At 41.6% G+C, this 21,689-nt stretch overlaps 1 protein-coding gene across 1 annotated transcript in view; it reads left to right on the top strand.

Annotated features, from left to right (window-relative positions):
* KIAA1211 (KIAA1211 ortholog) overlaps positions 1 to 21,689 on the top strand; it is a 42,141-nt gene that overhangs the window by 14,773 nt on the left and 5,679 nt on the right. The window contains exons 2-6 of the mRNA XM_009575587.1: positions 2,017 to 2,152; positions 11,917 to 12,081; positions 14,610 to 14,678; positions 15,952 to 16,134; positions 17,829 to 20,889. Of these exons, the coding sequence (XP_009573882.1) occupies positions 2,033 to 2,152; positions 11,917 to 12,081; positions 14,610 to 14,678; positions 15,952 to 16,134; positions 17,829 to 20,889 (3,598 nt within the window). The 5' untranslated portion in view covers positions 2,017 to 2,032. The remainder of the gene's footprint in view (positions 1 to 2,016; positions 2,153 to 11,916; positions 12,082 to 14,609; positions 14,679 to 15,951; positions 16,135 to 17,828; positions 20,890 to 21,689) is intronic.

Below are 21,689 nucleotides of genomic sequence, written 5' to 3'. Positions count from 1 at the left end.
TGTCTCTGTTTAAGGGGCATTTCTCAAACTCTGGTTCCTGGGCTGATTCCTGGACAGCCAAGGAAGGTAGATATATTCCAATGCCACGCAATTTTACCGCAGCTCTGCTGAGTCATGATGATTCGGTATAGAAACCTTTTTAGAAGAGGATTTAAAAATATGCTTTTATGGTTTCCCTAATAAAAGGTTTCTAAAAGAAGGTGTATTACCTTTAGTAGCCAAAGGCAATCAAGTTGTGGTTTTTATTTAAAAAAAGAAATCTAAAATAGAATATAGTATCAGTTAAATGTTCCGTCTCTTTGACGGCACAAAATGCTATGAAATATTGACCAGCTCTTTGCTTGATTGTGTGCTGGTTTGTTTCAAATGAAGCATGTTGTTCAAATATTAATTTTGGGTAAAAAAATAGTTTTTCAGTTAGTCTGTGCTTGCATGGAGAATGAAATGATATAGAGAGCTGTGTGTGTTCTCCCCAAAAGCTTGGATGATTTATTTTGTGAGTGCAAATGTATTTTAAATATAAACTAGAGAGAGTAAGAGGTTGTGGGTGGCTCTTTTTCTATTATTTTCACATTACCTGTAAGAAATTTTTTTATAAAAGTCAAGAATAGCCTATCATTTAATCAGTTATAAAAGGTTAATGTAACCCTATATAACATTCTTTCTTGGTAAGAAAAGATTTTTCATTTTTACTTAAAAAGATTATTTCCATACCTCAGGAAAAAAGCAAGATAAACATGGAATAAATACATTCCAAACTTCCCCCCCCCCCTCAAAGTACAAATAGAAATATTTTGAGCAATTTATAAAAAATTAGCACATTTTAGAAGGGAGAAAAAGATAATATACTGATTTTCTTAAATATGTGAGGCTTTAATTTTTCTTGTTGTTTTACTTATCCCTCTCTCTGGAAGTATCATCTTTCTTGGTTTTGCTGAAGTAGTTGTTTATAATGTTTTTATCACACGTAGAAGGTTGCGTTAGTTAGATTGGTATAAAAAGTACCTATTTTTTTTCTCCAGATTGTTTGTTACTGAAGCTGTAAATGGGTTCCATAGAGTTGCCAATAGGTTATTAAAAGGAGACCCCTCAGTTCAATTTTATTCTACTGTGGCTTTTGTCATGTTTGTATTTTACTGGCTTTCCACTCACCATAAAATATTCTAGGTGAAACAAAACATAACTTTCAATCATCTCAAACATTTTCCCCCAGAATGCCCCCCAAGCCCCAAAGTAACGACCTGTAAACCTTTTTTTTTAATTCTCTGTTTTCTTGATGAGCCTTTAAAATCTCCAGTAAATTAAACCACTTTTTGTTTAGTCCCTTTGCCCATGGATTTAGAGCAGCCGTATAACTAGGTTGTTCGTGACACACTCTCCTCCTTGGCATCGGTATCTAGTTTAGCAGTAACACACGAGCATCTCTCGCTGCTTGTTGCTAATCAAACCCACACGGGATGGCGTAATAAGCTTTGTATCAATTCAGGGGTTTGATGATAACATTTTATTGTCAGTATGATCATACTCGTGGTGACAGGAACAGCTAAGTAATCAGCTAAACGAGGTAGCTGCTACCTTTGCTTGGGACCTGCTGTCTGTCTTTGGCTAAGAAATGGCAGCAGGTCCCAAGCACGGGGACTAAGCACGAATGCAGGCTTTCTCAAAGATGCAGTGTGGTAACGTACGCATCGTCATCATCTACCCTCTGTCCTAAAAGTAACATTTAGATTTGAGACTTCTAAGGAAAAGCGATTGACCTTCTCAACATGCCTATTAAAAACACCCCACTCTATGTCCTTCCAAGGAGGAAAGCTGTGTGTGAAGGAATCGTGTACCTCCGTTAAACTTTTGATAACAGAAAATGTTTGGATACCTCTCTTCTGAGAATGTTCAAACCTTTTATGTAGAAGGCAGGGGGGAGGGAAGATCTATACAGCAGGGCAGCTATGATATGAAGGGTCACTCTCATAAATTAATTGCTGTGCTTATTTACTTTTTAACTGGTTTTTTTTCCAGGTCCTCCCATTATTCTATGGGCAGTCGAGCTTTTTCCCATGACAGTATTTTTATACCTGATGGGAGAACAGAGAGTGAACAGGCCATCCAAGCAATGTCACAGGAGAACGTTTTAGGAAAAGTCAAAACTCTTCAGGTAAGAAATTGTAAGTGGGAAAAATATTTAAAATGTGGTAGAAAATGGTCTCCAGAATGTGTTAAATGTGGATAAAGGTGATGAAGGCTTTTTCAATAGCCTTGGGGCAGTTTCTCAGCCATGTAAGCTGTCTGGCCAAAAGCTATGTAAATAATTCGGGTAATCTGCAGCAGATCTAGGTTTTGGTCTTGAAAGGTACGGCAGTGATGCTGCAAGCAAATCTGCAGAAATGTCTGCATCTTGTGGAACTCATCTGAATTGAACTCATGGTTTTGGCATACCCTGATCTGTATGCCTGAGTCCTACAGATGCCATACTGAGGGAAAAAATGAGGGTGGTGTTGGTGGCTGGGAATGGCATGCAGAGTGAGACTTCTTTGCAAAGCTGATTTAATTAACCTTTTGAACGTATTACATTTTTTTTCTCCTTTTTCTCCTTGTCCTTTCAATGGTTCTCATGAAAGGTGGATGTGTTTATCTCTCCAAAGCAAACAGCACATAAGTAACTACATAAACACACATTTGGGTATTTGCTTCTAAAAAGCTTTACATGACCTGCTTTTCCTTCGTCTCCAGAACTCTGTCCCATTAGTGCTCTAACTAATTTTTTGCTTTACTTCCTGTACACCTGTAAGATTCCCAGCTCTATGTCTATCTAGAGCTGTCCTTCAGAAGCACGTTTCAGTTTATAGCTCAGGATGCTGACGTGTCCTGTCAAAATGCTGGTAAATTTTTAATGCTGTGTAGGTGCCATTACCCTGTAGCTGGCTAGTAAAATACCATTGATTTCTTTCACCTCCGAAGTCTACCCGCGGTCCATCTTTTCTGGTGAGTGAGAGATCACGCACAGCAGACAGATCCGACATTCAGGATGAAATTGTTCCTTCTTCCTGCACGGCGCTGTCAGCAGACAGAGCACCTGAACGGCGTTGGCTGTGCTGACTGTGGATGAACTTTGAAGTGGAAACCACACTAGGACAGCTCCAATTTCTCTGTGCTGTTTTTTCAGCTTAAATTTCCCTGGGTCAGGTAGATTCAATGCATGCTGCTTTCCAGGCTAGAAACCATTATATTTTAAATGACTGCTAACTGTGGGCAAAGATGTGAAGTAGTTGGACCTTGGATGCTTGAGTGTCCCTTGGATACAAAGCTCACTGACTTCTGCAGGGAGCTGTGCCCTCCCTATCTCCTGGATCTCCTGTCTTGGCTTCAGTACCTTAGCTTTTCTCTGAATACCTTTTCACTTTGTAGGGGTGGCTTCTCCCATTTCCAAACTCACCTTAAAATTTCCAGTGGAAATTATTGCCTTCACTAAACTCAGAGACATGATAAAAAGTACAGTTACTGCAGTTGCTAACAACCATCTTCACTAAGCAAATAGTAAGTCAAGAAAATTAAAGCAAAAATTATCACCCTTGAAAGTCACGAAATAGCTAGTCAGTGATGTGCTCTTGCTCGTGTGAACTTGGCGTGAGCCTTTTTTTGGTGTGGTTACTTGCATGTATTTTAAGGGGGAGCGTTGTTTCAACTGCTTGATGTCAAAAGTGTGCTTACCTTTTTATTTAGAATTGAAGGACAGTGGTTCATTTTTATCATTTTAATATAGCTGCAACCCAGACTGTAACAACATCCCCGGTTCAGCTTCTCCCACTCTACTGATGATATCCAGAGCAACCCATTCAATCGGAAAGCAAATGCATAATAGATTGTAAATGACACTTTTAACTATTTACATATTTACACAGAAGTTATATATTCATCTAAATGTCCATGGATTTTTTTCATAACCCCATGGAAAGGCTCCTTATAACAAGCCCAGGGGCCACCTCTTGTATCTGCAAAACCTGCTGCCCAGCACATAACTGTCCCCGTTTCCCTAGCCATGATTTCTGCAACTGTTCCCTCAGTTTTAGGACAAGATCATGCCAAAATCCCATTGCACATTTTCAGGCTGACCTTAGAATTGAGTCCCAGATCTGACCAGTTATTTGGACTATCGTTCCTGTCCGAAGGTTTTATGCATTTCATACCCCATCCTTCTTTTCTGCTGTAGTATTCTAAAAGGAGACTGTGTTTGCTGCGTGATTTTGCAGTCACAGAAAACACTGATACTCGGTCTCCAGTTATCAGAAGCTTGTACCTACTTTGAATTCCCGTTCTGCAAGCTCACTCCCACTGGGAATGTCTGCATTTCTTCAAGTGCTGGAACAAGAGGAGACAGTCATCTCTTCTGAAGAGCACTCTGCTCCTTAAAACCAGCTCCTGGTAAGGTCATTGCTACGCCACCAACGTTACTGTGGTTTTGCCCAGGCTTGTATGTCACGGTGGAAGCACAGCATTTCCAGTTTCCATTTGCCTGGCAAGATGCCCCTCGGTAAAGAAGTGTTGCCAGGATTCAGTGCCCTGTGCTGGCTCTGAACTCGCTGTATTCCAAACAGAGATCAAAAGCTCTGCAGACTTTAACCTTTTTCAGGATTTTTTTGGGCGTGGTACAGTGAACATTCCTGGAAAACTCAAATCTTTTCTGGAAGAGGCACTGTGCTTACAAGCCCAACTGATAGCATGGTGAAAAGGGTTTTGAAATCAGAATGGAAATGCAAGCCATTTAATACTGATGGTGCTGGATCTCATTCTGCTGACCACCAAAGTGTTTCCCCCTTCTCGCCTTGCATTTCTGCTGGCTTTGGAGTGTTGATGAACCCACAAAAAATGTTGTGTAATGGTGCAAAACTTTGTAGCAGCCTGGGCAGCTGCCAGCGTATGCACTGGTTCAGCTTCTTATTGTAGGAATTCTCTCTTTCTGATTATGCGTGCGAGGTAAATTAGTTCCTTCTAGAATAGATCTCATTTCTTTTTATTGATTTTCAGATTGGCAGCATTCATCTTATCAGGCTTTCTATAAATGGATTTGGTCATGTTCAAAGGTTTTAGCGTGTGCTAGAAATCAGGCTGAGAAAAGCCTGACTTCTTGTTAACCTCCAATAGCCCTTGTGTATCTTGAAGTTATTTTGTGTTGGCTCAAGCCATCTGCTGTTGTAAAAGCAGTCTTTTCCTTGTCCTTTGGATCTGCTGAGATTTATCATTATCTAGTTTTGAAGATGCAGTGTAGAAAGCCAGCCTGAACCTGCTCCCACGAAGAGATGGTACCCAGGTACTGGTACTCTTAATGCTGAACTCATTTAGTTCCTTGGGATCTGGTGCTTTACTTTTCATACAGAACTGTGAATGAGACACAAGGAATGTTTAACATCTAAATCTAGCCGTGTGTCAGAACAAACCTAGAAGAAACTTTCATAAGTTAGTGGGTTTTTTTTCCTTGCATCAAAGTGTGTTAGATCCACTTCCTCGCATTTTGCAGCTGTGTCTCTTCTTCCTACTACTGACATTTGCCAGAAACGGTCAGCAAATGAAGAGAAGACAGTTTTTGTTTCAGACCCACAAAAACTGTAGCAAGTAAAATGGAAAATTGTTTTGAGCGTTAGTATCTTGATGCATCTAAGCCATTATCTCCGTTTTGCTGTGACAGTACCGTGGTGTGGCACTGTGGAGGCAGGAGAACAGCTTCATCTCCACCTCTTGCCTTCACTGAAAGTATCTCGGGGCATCTGGCAACCATGAAGCTGTGGCAGTCAGCTGCAAGAAATACTAAAGGTTGATATGGCATATGGCTTATTGCATTTAGGAACTACTGGGCTACATCTTTTCTGTTTCATGTGGCCACGAGATTTAAAATAAACAAACCCTCTGCTCTGTAAATTTGTAAAACAGCCATTTATTACACAGATACTAATTATGATAAAACATGTCTTGAGAATCCAGACTTCTTGGTCAAATTCTAAAGGACCACTTTTTAAATTCACATTTCCCTGGCTTTGTAATGATGAATGTCCCCAATAATTTTCTTCCTGTCAGACCTAATGACTGTTCAGTTTTGGATGCCATTTCTTTTAGTCATTAACATATCTTAGCTAATGACCAAGCCGGTGCTTCCCCTACTGTGCGTTGCACATCTGTATTCTAGCAGCCATTCCCATTGTTGTTTCTGTTTGATATGGCCCAGATCTCAACAAGGCTACGAAGTTGTTTGCTAAATCTCAAAGCTATTATCTTTTAACTTGATGCTCTGCATTTTATAGAATTGGGAGTGAATTTTCACTGCATGATTGCCCAGCTTTGTGTTTCTTACAATTCATTTCTTTGTAGCCAATATTTTCTAGTGCCACTGCAGCCTAATTGTTTTCTTCTCATTTGACAATTGTTTTCACTTTATAAACTGAATTTATCATTTTTTCTTAACCATTCTAGCATTTCTGGGGCAGACCCCCTTTTTCCTATGATCATATTAAGCCCTGGAAATAAGCTTCCATTTTCCTTACTCACATCTGCTTTGCTTTTGGTACTCTGCAAGGAGACACTCAGATGACAAATCCCACAGATCCTGTAAGTATCTTCAGGCTTCTCCAGAAAGTCTGGCTGTTAACACATGAGCATCTGTAAGTGGTCCATTGCCACTGTATACCAAAATCTTCTTTTGCATCTGGATTTGCTGCAAATACATATGTCTAGAGATCCATATACAGTTTGCTTCTTCACCATTCTTCTATTTTCGACTCTCCCAAAATCTTTCTTGAGGTGTAATGCCCCAAACCACGTGCTGCTCCAGCAATGGAGAGTGGAATAGTTCCCTCCCTGCATCTTATATCCAAAACACCTGTGGTCATACTTCTTATTTTCCTCCTTTTCAGTAGGTTTACATGTTAATTTTACAGCTAGTTTACTTTCTAAAGCCTCCAGCTATACCAATATAACTTCTCACACGATGCTTTCCAGTTTATTCTCTCTCTTTGATTAAAAAAAAAAAAAATTGCTTATGTGGGGTGTTTTGCTTGTTTAGATATGCTGCAGATTTTCCTGTTTGGATAAAGAAGTTGACTCACTTCCATAGAAAGAACAGTTAGGTAAACTGTCTTTTCAGCCTAGAAAAGAAATGATAAGAGAGAGAAAATGATAGAGATGCATGAAATCACGAGTGGAATTGAGAAAATGAATAGAGGACAATTACTCAGGACAATTACTCAGTCTTTCACAGCATGAGAACACATGAGCATCAGTTGAAACTAGTAACACTTTCAAACCAAAACAAATATACTTCTTTATGCATAGTTGGTCTGTAGAACTCATTGTCATACAGCGCTGTTATTTGTGAAATATTTATAAAAGTTCAAAGAGCAATGAAACAAATTCATGAAAGAAAAGTTCCCAGCTGGCTGTTGACTCCAAAAGTCCCCAGATGCCACAAATCATTGGAGCATTTACAAGGAAAATCTCAGTATGGGCTCGCCCTGTTCTTACTTATTCCCAAGGCATTTGATTTTTGGGTCACTGTGAGAGACTGTACAGGACCAAGTGGAACTTCAACAGTATGGCTCTTCTTAGGACAAGTATTATTGATTAAGTAATTATTTCACAATTATATGTGTGAAAACATAATTTCATTTATTTATGTATCTGGGCATTGCAAACAGACATGAAAAATAGGTATTTGAGTTGAAGGCAAAATATGACCAGCATTTCTTGTAAGACTCGTTTGAATGGAATCAGCTGAAATAGCACACTCTGGTTTAATGATTTTTAACTGAACAGAGTAAGCAGCTCAGTGGATCCGGTTTTGGATTCACTCCAGGCATGGAGCCGTAAGAATGATGTGGTTTCAGGGGGCTGAATCCAGCATGCACGCAAGCAGGGGTGTACACAGAAGGGGAGCCAAATTGGAGCGAAAGAGGAGATGTACAGCCCGATCTGGGCTCTCTGCCGGTTAATATGGAAAGTTTGTTCTGTGGCATTTCCTATGCAAACACAAAGAGTGCTTTGAAAGTCTAAGCTTTTTAATTTGCTGCAGGTGCCAACCAATGCAGAGCAATTTAACTTAGGAGTTTTATTTCTGAAGTTATTAATGGTAAGCTGGTGTAAAGATGTCAGTTAAATAGTATCACATTTTAGCAAATTATTTTGCATTAAATAAAAGTGGGCCTGTGTCATGGTCCAGCTACTGAGGAAGATTATAAAAACTGGATGAGTACAAACTTAATTTTTTTTCTAAATTCCCAGTATTTTTTTGCCTTTATTAGATGTGCAGCCCTGCCCCTTACCTCACGCTGAATGGCACCGCACCGGTAGCCACCCGGGTTGGGTGTGAGTAGGCAAACTCCCATGCACCTCTTGAATCTCACAGAAAAAATGCGGGGATGAGGTAAACCTGGTCTGGAACACAGCTTGATGATCCCCTTCTGAAGCTCCCCTGTGTGTGTGGTCCCTCCAGCTGCTGTTTCATGGTATAATTGTCAGACGTGGTAGCCGTGCTGTTTTGGTGCTGAGAATGATTTGTAAGTCCTGTGGAAATACCTGTCCACTGGCTGCAAACTGAGGGACTGGGAAAGCCCACTGGAGTTGATAAGGCTGGAAGTGGAAGGTGCAGGCAGGAAACGTTCATCTCTTCCCTTCTGCTTCTAGCTGACAGCTAGCTTTTGGAGCAGGACGGTGATTTCTGGCTGCTAAATTACAAGCCTTCTTGCACAAACCAAAAGAGACCAGGTTCATTTAACTGGTACCAATATGCATCCATGGAGATGTCCAAAAGGGTATTTAAACACTCTGTGCATGACTGTAGAAGAACAAAATGTCATGCCTGCAACTTCTAATGACCATAGTTGCAAATAATCCTCCTTAGGCAACCATCATCCACATGCTGTCAGCATAAGGAATTCTCAAGTACAGAGGATTTACAGTTTTGTGTTCAGAAATATATGTCTAACTGAAACTTTTGAGACTTTTAAAGCAGATGCTCCTTTTCAAGGAATATGGCCTCTTCTCAATGGCCTTGCAACTTAAATTGATGTATTTCTCCATCTCTGGGTTAGACTGCGTGTGTTCTTCCAAGTAAAAGTTGTGGGTTTTTTCTTTTCTTTCAGGGATGATGCATTTTTAGGGTTTTTATGATTGACCAGGTAGAGAATGTATCTGTATGAATTTTCTTGAGAGAGGATAATTGCATTGTAGTTACAGCACATTTTTAAAAAGAACAAGGAGCAGGTTTTACATTGCTCTTTGAAAGCAATAAGAATAAATTTGCTCAGTGGTAACAATAAGCTATGTGAGATTTTTACATTTGGTATTCAGCATCAGCTTTGGAGATTAGAATGCACTGAAAGAAATTGGCCAATGGAAAACTATTAGTGGCGTTCACTTAAGCTAATTTTTTAAAAAAAATTTCAATAAATAAATAATACAGGAAAGAGTCTTCTGTCCCAGGGGAATGTGAGGGCTACTAGAGTTTCTGCTTCAGCAGTGAAACTAATTCATGCAAGTCTGAGCAAATAAACTTCTAAAACTTTGAAGTAATTTAAAAAAAACCCTGTCTACAGTCCATAAATATTGAGGATACTCTAATTCCTGGAAATATCAGGAAAATAACATTTTAAACTTTTATATACACAAATACACTTTTTTACAGCAGAGCCTTCAAGCATCCTTGATGACAATTAAAAAGGCCATTCTTTTTAAAGCACACTCCATCCTCCACGGTAGCTTCATCACCACACAACTCCCACTGTGCATTGCACCCACAGTAGATCAAGAACTTGATCAGTAGATCAAGAGAATAACACACCATCCCTATCTCCACAACACACTGCAAGCAGTATGTACATGCGTGCATGTTCTTACCATGGAACAGATGCACAAATCCTTAGTTTCTTGGGTAGCTGCTCAGGTAATGCTGACAGTTCCAGTTTTCTGCCCGGGAGAACTATTTGTCTAGGAATATGGCTTTTGTAAGAAGAAAGGAGCAGCCTCAACTTAGAAAACACGTTACCAAATTAAGAAGCTGTTCTGAAGTCATTTTCTACTAGCATCAGAGGACCTGCAGGAATAGAGCAGAATTGCAGCCTTCATACTCTCTACTACAGACCTGTTTGCTCTCTCCAACTCGCATTTATGCAGTGGAAACATATAAGATTTCAAGTCAGAGAGTTGCACTGCTAACACGAAAGCTTGGGAGGACTTGGTGAAACCCTTGCCGTTAGACTGTGGGTGCACTGCCAGTAGTCTAGGCGGGAATAAAACTCTGCCATTCAAAACTGCCCACTGTGCCAAAATGATGTACTAGATGAATTTCTGCCAAAAATTCCTTTCTGCCAAAATCCAAATGGGCATAAATAATGTGTAACTCAATGAGGAGACTGAGAAAAACTATTCTAATTTAATAACCTGATTATGAGGAGTCTCTGCATGTCCTTTTTGTCCTAATAGTTCAATACAGAAATCTGGTAATGTTTTGGGGTAATATGGATAAAGTTTATATGAGAGTCTAGTCCATGGGGCAACGGTGGCAAGCAAGACTGATCGGACCTGAATCCTTTTAGAGGTCCATCTGCTGCTACTAAAGCATATCTTCCCTTGCCAACTGCTCACCTAAGCCATGCTACTGATTCTGTGCTATAGGAAAAAAAGAAATCTTTGTTTTACATGCTATCTACTCCGATCTTCTGCAGTTCTCAGCGGCAAACTCGTGTCAGGGGTCCATCTACGTACCTGACATTCCCACTGAATAGAAGCTGCACAGCTGAATTGAGTGTTGCTGAGCTGTAGGTGTTCATAGTAACACAAGACAGAAATGGGAGCTCTCCTTTGGAGAATTTTCTGTGCTTGAAAGAGAGTAAAGCAGGAAAATAACCCCACGGTTCCTTTCTAACTGAGAATGATTCCCTGAAATATTTCAGGAAAAAAATCTATCAATAAATGTTTCTTACTTAATTTGCTCCTTCTGGAGAATTTCTTGTAACTCTTTTGCAAAAAGTTCACTTTCAAAGACTGTATGGTATGTGTCCCTGCAGTATCCAGGGCTGTAATTTCTCCAATTCACCTACCAGAGGACGGATATTATATCCTACTTATTTTACTCATCTTACGCTTGATATAATTCAAGAGTACTTTCTTGTGACTCTTGAGAGAAGATTACTTCCACAAGGAAACGTAAATGGTGGGAAAGCTCTTTTATCCGTTCGCCTACTGCATGTCCCCTGCGTAAACTTCTTTGTGCAAAAGCCGTGACGTGGCAGTGCACGTGAGCATGAGCAGACATGAGTTTGTGCGCTGTTCCTATGAGATCAAGCATCTAAAAGAAGCTGGGTTTCCCCTCCTTTGAGAATTTGCCTCCTCTATGCCAACTCCTTAACATGTAAAACTTACGACTAAACCTTACAATTAGGGTAAGTTCTTTAAGAACTACAGATGCATGAGATGCAGGGTTTGGGGGCTGGAGAAGAAAAAGGTTGCATTTTGGGGTTGTTTTAGCTTCTCAGTGTACACTTGGCTCATGATCTTATTTCTTTGCAACAGTAAGGCTTCACATAATTAGCTTGTATAAACAAAGTCTTAATCTAGGACATAGATTAAAAAAAGAGAAGGAATGTTTCAAAATTCACAATAAGTTTTCAAAAGTTCACGACACTGATGAGAACTCAAGTTGATCATCCAAAATCAGAAGTCATGCAGTAAATTCCTGACCTTGGTCACTTTGCGGGGAGAAAGAAGAGGGGGTGGCCACTGTGTTGCAGCAATGTGAGCCTCAAGTTGATCTTTTCGTCCGGGGTCAGAAGTCGCCATGAGTGTTTCTGTGCAGCTTTCACGTGGAGAAGGGGTGCGTGCTAGACTTGGCTTGTTTTGCTCATAATATAAATACCTTTTTTTTCTTTTCTTGTTTTTCAGCAACAGTTGGCCAAGAATATAAAATTTGGGCAGCCTCCACAAATGACAGTTTCTGTGAGGACAATGGGTGAGGCAAACGCTAGTATAGAAGAGGATGTGTTGCTCAGTAGCCCCATGGAGATTGAGACTCAGCAGGACACAGTGATCTCAGACAGTGGTAATAAAGTAAGCACTTGAAATCGACGTGTTCATGGCGTTATAGGGGTATTAAACCAGTAAAGTTCACTGGGGCGTAACAGATGTCTCCAGTGAGGCGTAGCTGAGCTCAGCGGGCTGTTTTATGTGGGTGGGATCTCAGCTCGTGCTTCTTGGACTGGTGAGAAGCGTGTGCTCTTGGCATCCTGAGCCAGGTCCCACAGAATTACCGGTTTGAACGTCTGCTCTGAACTTCCAGCAATGCAGACATCACTTGCAGTGTAGCTAGAAGACAGAAGAATTTTCTGAGACAGAAAATGTCTTGAAATATGGACTTCCCAGCATGGAAAGTTGTGCACAGCATCAAATGGCAAGAAGGAAGATCATTCCAAAATGAGAGTGGCCTGGAGCCTAAATCCGTAGAATCCTGGGTCTTGGAGTAAATATACATATTTCTTGTGGACAGGAACTGAAGGCAAAGAAGGGGGAGAAGCATTTTGAGAATGCTCCCTAAATCCAAATGTCCAGTATAATTCAAATAATTATTCAAATTATCCATGGAGATTCTGATTCTGATACCGGGAACTGTAGGCATTCAGGTGTCCAGAAAGGGCTTGTTCGGGCAGTGAAGAAACACGGCAAGTGATGGAAGCTCTCTGGAAATCCTCTAAGGCAAGACCGGTTCTGTGTGTTGCTGTAGGGAGCTGCAGGGAGCATGGGGGACAGCGGGACACCCTTCCCTGCCCGGAGGAGGCTGACTTTGGGCCTTGGGAACCCTTGGGGAAGGCACACAGCAACCCACCACGTGCATGCACCCTGGAGGGACACCAGGGCATGGGCTTCAGCTCGTGTTCACTAGTGCTAGTGCTAGCTCTGTGGAAGGCAAAGGCAGTAAGCGTCCTCCGCAGCTCATGCCTATATTTAGCCAAACACACAGAAGGGAGATTTATGGCTGAGGTGGCCCAAATCCCTCATCAGTCTTCAAGGGGCAACATAGCTCCTCTGTGACCACTTCCTTCGCAGCTGTGGTCGGATCTGTCAGGGAGCCAGGCGTCTGGGTTGGACCTGCACACTCACACCTCTCCCTCTGCAGTCTGGAAGGATAAAAATGTAGTCGAAGTAAGGTATATTTCTTGTGCTTCACAAATACTCCCTTTTGAAGCAATCGCTTAAGGTGAATCAAGAGCAGCCTGCGTGCACAAGTGCAGTGGGATTGTGGACAGGTTTTGGCTACGTACCCTGGTACTAGGCGAGACTCTGTGTTTGATACCAATGTGCATTCTCTGCAGACAGCCTTCTTGCTGGGTCCTGCAGGAGCACCTAGTGACCTCCAGCTCGAAGGAGAAAATAATTCAAGCACTGAAAAACCAGAAGAGTATCTTCGTGTATAAGGAGGGAGAGATTCAGTTCTTAGAACCTACTCTTTTAAATACTGTGTTTTGAAAACAAAATTAATGCCCCTTTGCGTAGTTCTTTTTCCAAATACTGAAGGAGCGAACATCCCTACTCAGAGGAGACTGCAGACACCAACAAACCAACGCTACATGCACAGGGTCAGCCAGAGCACTCGCTACTTTCCTTTTCTCTTACTGTGCGCTACTCATTACCTGCTTTGTCAGAGATTTCTGGTGCACGGCAGCTTGCCTGGTTTCTGCTCCTGTCTCTGCTGCTGGCCTTGTAACTCCTCTGCGTGTTTATCTGCATAGGTCCTGGGGGGACGGGGTGGCTTCTGTCAGGAGTTGGTGGCCAGGACCACATGGTGCTGCTCTACTTCAAACAGGTTTCCGGCGTTGCTTTGTGACTTTTGATTTTCCCGACTGAGTAACTTGGATCGATGGCAAGATTTCTGCGTTTCTTTTAACCTCTATTTGTAAAGCTGATTTTTTAGGCTTTATACTAATAATCATGTGCACCTGGTGTAATGGGATCCCAACATTCATTAGGTTATGAAGTAATACTGTGATATAATGATTAAAAACAATATTCCTGTGTGTGATGAATGCTGTTTCAACCCCAGCGCCTTAAAAATCCCCTCCTGTGAGATGGCTAGGAGAGGGACGGTAGCTAAGGAGTCCTAGTGACTGACAGATAGGCTCCCATTGCTCTGGGTGAGCCGGTTTGCTTTGCAAGAAGAGGAGTCATCAAGAATCTGGAGTTGAAACTCTCTGCAGCAGAGGTAATGCCTCATCAGGTTCCTTTTTTTTTTCCTTAGGTGTAGGTCAGGAGAAAATAAAGTTATTAAGCGCTGATTGAAATCCTACAAAGCTGTGCTCTTTCTTTTTATTTGGAAGCTGGTTATCTTGCTAAGGAGGCGTGAGTGTTTTGCCTTTTGTAGTGTCTTGTAGCAGCAACTGCTTCTGTATAGACAGCAGTGATTCAAGGAGCAGCAAAGAATCTTATAGCATTTAGGAACAAGAATTGTTTATCCATCAATCCTGCAGTGACAGGAAACAGGGTAAAAATCTTGCTCTAACATGCATGATTTCACAAGTCCTTTGAACCGTATTTATTAGATCCTTTGCATTTTAATATCTAGCTGTGGTAATCTTGTTTTCTAGTCCACTGACACCCCAGATTTGTTGAGAACAATGAATTTGCCTGGAACAGGACACAAAGTGGAAGAAAAGGTAACAAAACTTTTACACTCGCTTTGCACCAAGTTAATTTGTAATTTTATTTGTTAGAAGCCTGACAGTCAGTTTTTGCTTTAATACACGTTTCATTGTTCCGTGATCATCCAAGATTTTGTGAACGTTATGCAGTTTGGGGGTTAGTAAATAAGCAATAACTAAGATGATTGAGAAATCTGTAAGAGTTGATTGCAGGGAACAGCAGAACTCGGTCTCTATTCCTGCATTTGATGTATTAATCACAGAGCCATAATTTTCATAAGTATTTCTACTACTTTGTTATGCCTACATGTAATTCAATAAGCGTATGCAAAATGTCCCATCAGCTTTTAAGTAATTGGTTCCCTAATTAGCATACGTTTAACCTGGGAAGATTACAGAGCAAATGTATGTGATTTTCTTTCCTTACAGAAGATGTTTTCTCCCTTCTTTTTTTTCTGCCTTCTTTTTCCACTTGGATTGTGCCAAATACCAGTCTCAGGATGACAGCTCAGTCACTTACAGGAGACACTGATTACAGGCTCACTCTTACACGTCTAGACATACAGTCCACTGTATTTATTCATGAGAGGAGTCTCACTAAATCACTTTGTATTTGCACTTTCTGAACCTAAGTATTTGAAGGGCAAGAGAAAAAAGCACCAATCAAAGCCAGTATTGTCTTATTTTATTTTTTGCCGTTCTTTGGTGCTAGCTTGGACAACTCCACATGACTGTGGAGGGACGGTTTTCCACAGGCACTGTGCCAGTCTGAGATCCAATACCATAGTCATCTCCCATGCAGATAGTACAGCTCTGTAGCTGTTCTGTTATAATGATTAGATAAGTCAATCTGACTTGCTCTTGCCTAAAGTGTATCATCTAAATTATTTAAAGAGGTAGATATTTCTTCCACAGTAAGCAAACTTTAAAATGTCCCAGTGTTTGACGTTGCTTAAAACTCTGCCTCTGACCTTCGCATTCTCAACAACTTCTGAGCGGAGCTAAACTGTGAAAAAACTTCAGTTAGAATGTAAGTAATTTTTAAGTGAAAAGTATAAAAACATGTAGTACTGGAAATAGGAAAATATTACAGCTGTAACTTTCATGTCCAAAGTTCATGACTTGTATAATGGAAAAACAGGCTTTGAAATCTTTTCTGCTAATAACTCCTTTGAATTCAAAACTGCAAAGGCTTTTTTTTGTGTGTGTGATTTATTCATTCATTTATTTATTTATTTAAATGAACAAATAGCTTAATAATAGCTTCTTGTGTTTGTGATACAAACAGGTCACTCCAGTCAAATCATCTCGGCCAAAAAGACAATTTTCCTGTTCTGGCACAATTGAAACAATCAATCTGGATGCAGTTCCCCAGGCTGTTGCTCGTCTAGACAACAGTGCAGCTAAACACAAGCTGTCAGTGAAGCCAAAAAAGCAGAGGATGTCAAGAAAGCACAAGAGATTAACAAAGGTATTGAATCACTGGTCAAATAGCGGGAGGAGGGGGGTTGCTTTTGCAGCTGGGTACAAAATAACCGCAAAGGAGTGCACCAGGAGTAGCTATAGACAGGGGACTGTCTAACGATGTGATGAACACTGTTAGAGGTAGCTATTGAAAGCTTCTTCGACAAATCTTGTGTCTTCAGGGCAAAACAAAATGCATGCTTCTTTCATTTTGTCTTGAAATCAAGATAGAAACCTAAAGACGAAACCCTAGCTGGAGAGAAGATGCAAAGAAGGTTTAATATGGCCAGTTGAGACAAATACTACTTACACCTGAGGTACTTCCACTAGGATTTTACATTGGGAGGGTTTTCTGATTCTCGTTTTTCTAGGAAAAAATGTAGGTCATAAAGGTCTGAAGGATATCTGCCACTGCTCTGGTATAGGCAATCATATAGTGCAAAATTTGGTTGGGAAAAAACAGATTCTCTAAAACTGGCATGGGTTCTGACAGTGATAATATCATTGTCTTATAAGAAAGAATAATACTTAAGTAACGCAGCTCTTGCTATAGCTAGAGTGAATTATCAAATCCTTGCTTTGTACACTTACTGCATGGCTGTTTTGATTTTTATCCTGACATCTTACCAGTGCTTGTAAATGGGACAAGACTATTCAACTAATACAGGGTTCAGGAGAGGCCACTGTCCTTTCTTCTGCACCATTGTACTTGCATTTATCATTCTTGCAATGAAGAAATTAATTTTAAGCCTCTAGTATATACAGAATGTTTAACTGGAGCCAAATGATGGCTCAACAAATGATAGCTAGACGGGGCATTAGCTGAGCTGTTTTCCTGAAGGAAAGTGCTGGGAAGCACTCTTCAGGTGCAGCTCATCTTCAGACCGTGTCCCTACAGAGACAAGGAGTAAGCTCTGAAGAAGATCTGTGTTCAGTTTATTGCAGGTATTGCACCCGCATGCCAGGGCTGTGGGGCAAGGACGGAGAACCAGCGGTCGGCAGTTAGTATGTGCCTCGGGACAGTACAGCACAGTATTGCTGGGGAGCTCTAGGTTCCCTGTCCATGCATGGTCCCACGGTTCCTGCAATAGAACTGGACTCTCAGCAGAGCTAATGGAAGAAGATATCCTGGCTCAGGATTCGTGAAAAGCAACCAAATTGTGTTTCCCTGAGCAGTGTTCTTTCCTGGCTAGCGTTGCAGAGCCCTTTTCTGCAGGCAACAGCTTCTGTCTCTGCAAGTAAGAGCTAGATTTGCCATGAAAGAACTGGCAAAACAATGCCCTGAAGCCGGTGCTAATTATTTCAGGCTTAAAGGATGGAGTTCTAAGTAGTAGAACAGGCATATGAAACTTGTGCTCTATTCCTCGGGCTTCTGTAAATTTGAAATGGCAGGTCTCAATCTGGATTAGCTCATGTACAGCAAATGGTGATTCAATATGTAGCATTATACTGTTATCGCTGTTGGGATGTTTTCTTTCTTTTAAAGGCTACCATCCAAATAGGTGAGAGGCATGGGATATATGATGATGTGATCCATAAATTGGGGTGGGTGTGTTGGTGAGTTGGCTCTGGATCTAAATCATCGTTTTGGAAAAGAAAAAAAAAGCTGTTTTGCATTTGCAACTGATTGTTTGTTCACTGTAAAGAATAACAAGCCAATAGGCAATATTGAATAACTCCAAAATTGTCTCCCAATTTTAGGGATCACAAAGTTTAACAATAACAGAATTTGAACCAGAGGACCTAGAAACTCAGCTGTATGGAGACAGATACCCAGGTTATAATGGACACATCATAGCAGACAAGCTAATCCAGAACAGAGATGAGCAGAAACAGCTTCAGCTGGCAGAGGAGAAAAGAATTGAAGATCGCTGGGGGATCTCTGAGGCCGAAAGGATAAGGCAGATTGTAGAAATGGAAGAACAAAGAGAAATGGAAGAACAAAGGTGCCAAGAACTTGAGCAGATGCAAAAAGAGCAGGAGAGAAGGCGTGAAGAAGAGAGGAGGCAGAATCTCCCTGAAGGAGAGACATCTTTGAAAATAGAAGAGCAAACATGCCGTAAAGAGGAGAAAAGACTGCTGGAGGCTGAAAAGAGACAAGAGCTGGAGAAGCAGAGGCAGAAGGAGTTGGAGGAGCAACAGAGACGAGAGCTGGAGGAGCAGAAGCGCCGGGAACGGGAGGAGCAACAGAGACGAGAGCTGGAGGAGCAGAAGAGCCGGGAACGGGAGGAGCAACAGAGACGAGAGCTGGAGGAGCAGAAGCGCCGGGAACGGGAGGACCAACAGAGACGAGAGCTGGAGGAGCAGAAGAGCCGGGAACGGGAGGAGCAGAGATGTCAGGAGTCAGAGGAGCAGAACAGGCAAGAGCTAGAGGAGCAGAAGCGTCAGGAATGGGAAGAGCAGAGGCGCAAGGAGCTGGAGGAGAAACAGAGGCGAGAGCTGGAGGAGCAGAAGAGGCTAGGGCTGGAAGAATTAAGGCAACACGAGACTGAAAAACAGTGTCAAGAGGAAGAAGAAAGAAGTTGGCTGGAGGAACAAAAAGAACTCAATGAACAAAATATGGAAGAAAAACAGAGACAAGAGCTAGAAGAGAAAGAGCTTCAAGAAGCTGAAATAAAACTGAAGCAGGAGAAAGAAGCTGAGAGCCTCAAACAACAGAAGAAACAGGAGGAACAAAGGCAGCATTTGAAGGAGAAAGGAGAAAAGACAGAGGAGGAACAACCCCAGCAAGTAATGGATAAGAAAAAGAAACGTGAGGAGCAGAGAAAACACAAGCTCACAAAACAAATGCACATGGAAAGTGCAGAGGGTCTGCAACAAGATGAATTGAAGCAGCAAAAGGAACAAAATGAACAAGAATGGAACAAGCTGGAAGAGCAGAAGGTAGACACAGAAGGACAAAATCTTCAGCAAAACCAACAAGAAAAATCCTTGGAACAGCAACAGGACAAGGATGAGTTGTGTTCTGGAGGGGCTGACAGGCATCCAATAGAAGAGAAGCTCCAAGAAGGATCAAGATCCCAAAAACTCAAACAGCCAGAAAAAGGGAATAAAACATCAGAAGAAGTCCTAGCCCAGAAACTGAAGAGAGAAGTTGAGGCTCAGGAACAAAAGCGAATAGGGGAAGAACTTAGGTGGCAAGAGGTAGATGAAAGACAAACTGCATCCAGACCCTTCACATTTCAAGTGTCTTCTGGAGATAAACAGATCATATTTCAGAAAGTAAATCTGAGTCCGGTCATGCCCGTCAAAGGAGCAGGACTCTCTTCTCCATCCGTCAAAGACTGCAGGATGCACGCTTCCAGCAGGGGCTCTCATACACTCCCGTCATCTGTGTGTGTACCCCACACGGCTATTTTGGTTACTGGAGCACAGCTGTGTGGCACAGCAGTTAACCTGAACCAGATAAAGGACACAGCTTGTAAGTCGTTACTTGGCTTAACAGAAGAGAGAAAAAATGTGGAAATTCCTTCACCAGAGAAGGCCCAGAAAAAACCCCAGGATCCCAAACCCAGCAGCAGTAAAATGAAATATGCACAAGAGACATTGAACAACCAGGCCGTACTAGCTGAGTGGGCTTCTATCCGCTCCAGGATCCTAAAGAACGCAGAAAACAGCAAATACAACGAGAGAGACCGAGTAAGTGTCTGCAGACACAGTGATGACTGGACACCCCGAGGACGGGGTGCTCCCCATGGTAACCTGAGGAAAACCCTCTCTGCAAATGCAAAGTTCTCGATAACACCAGCATGGCAGAAATTTTCAGAAGCTTCAAAAAACAGTTCAGATGCTGAGAATGTAAGTGCGGCAAAAGGCAATGAAACAGTGGCTGTGGGAAGAATCACTGGCTCATCCGCCGATTTGAAGGAGGATGTGGCTTCTGCTTTTAAAGGTAACTTAGCTGAAAAGGCTAAGGAGAAAATGGAAACCCACAGTGAAATGACAGACAATACAGAAGGCTGTAAATTTGCAAAAGATCTTCCATCTTTCCTTGTTCCAAGTTTTCCTCATTCTCCGGGTAAAGAATTACCCCAGGCAGAACTTCCCGGTGCTCTGGAAAATCAGCAGAATAACAGCACAAAAAAAGCAGATAAACCAGCACCAAACGGAGAAGAAAATGTTTCTCCTTTTGGGATAAAGTTACGAAGGACAAACTACTCCTTACGTTTCCATTATGATCAACAGGCAGAGCAAAGGAAAAAGAAAAGATACAGTGCAGGAGATAGTTTTGATGGCGTGCCTGACCCACTAGTTACAACAGAAGATGAGAAAGAATCCTCTGTTTTTGCTCCACAAGAGAGTACATCCCCTGGCATGAGGAGGGTGAACGTCCCTGGTATTTTAAAAGACTCAAAAGGCTCTTCAGTTACTGTGGCGGAGGTTGCACAACCAGCAGGCACACCAGTGGTCCCACCAGCCACCGGACAGAGTGCTTTACCCTCTCATGAGAAACCAGCATGCAAGTCACTGGTCCCACAGAAACCTGCTTTAGCTCCAAAGCCCACCAGCCAGACACCACCATCGTCTCCTCTCTCTAAAATGAACCGATCAAACCTAGCTGATACGCTAGGGCAAAGGTTGGTTAAAGCTGAATCGGAAGGTGGCTGGAGAAAAGAAGACAGAGCAAATGCAGTGCACCCCACACCATCCAATGAGTACAAAAATGAAGAGGAAGAAATCAGAGAAAAGAAGTCGTTTTTCCCATCTATAAGTATTCCATGGAGAGAAAAAAATGACAAAAAGCCTGAGCCGTTGAAGAAAGGTATGTATTTTTCAAAGGTCATTTAGCTATTGTCTGCATTTCCAAAATGAGATACTGGCAGTCCAGAGGAAGACATTTGGTCTTAAGTTAGAATTTTTACCTGGCATGTTATTTGTGGAGTACCACTACTTTGCTTAGGGTTGTCTGAATGAATGGGACTTCCCATCCCTGCAGGTCAATTCAGAAACACACAAACTCAGCGTGACCAGGGTGACCTGCTTAAGAACGTTAACTTCAAGGAGGTAACTGAAGTGTGTGTGTGTTTTCCTTGCTACAGATGTTACCTAGTTAGTCAGAGGATGGACTCTGTGTTCCATCAGAGCAGAGGGAATCGTTTTTATAATTTACATTATATTGTTTCTATTTTTTAGGAGAATATTATCTAGCTTAAAAAAATATTAAGATCTAGGTCCCCTTATAGTGCCTATCCTGGGCAAATTCTCTATCTAACTGAATATAGCTGGGCACAGGAGTCTGCATTTCAGAGGCACTCTTCAGTAATAGAAACAATTACAGTAGCCATAGCGGCTCTTCAGAGGAGGGTTGAAAGCCCCTCTGTCCTGAAGTAACATTCTGTACAAGAGGAAAAACTACCCTTTCGGCGTAAGGACACTCAAAAGAGCAAGGCAGGAATTCAACATTTAATTGGGAAATCCCAATTTTTTTCCATTCTTGAATTTTGCAAGCATCAAGACACATCTAAAACTGTATCTCAGTGGAACTGCTGCTTATTTTTTCCAATTTTTTACACTTTTTCCTTTCACTTCCATTTTTAAATGAGGATTTATGGAAACTATTTG

The sequence above is a fragment of the Fulmarus glacialis genome, unplaced genomic scaffold, assembly GCF_000690835.1.
Source record: "Fulmarus glacialis isolate BGI_N327 unplaced genomic scaffold, ASM69083v1 scaffold7354, whole genome shotgun sequence".
NCBI classification, from domain to species: Eukaryota; Metazoa; Chordata; class Aves; order Procellariiformes; family Procellariidae; genus Fulmarus; species Fulmarus glacialis.
This window is presented reverse-complemented; position numbering and strand designations above follow the sequence as displayed.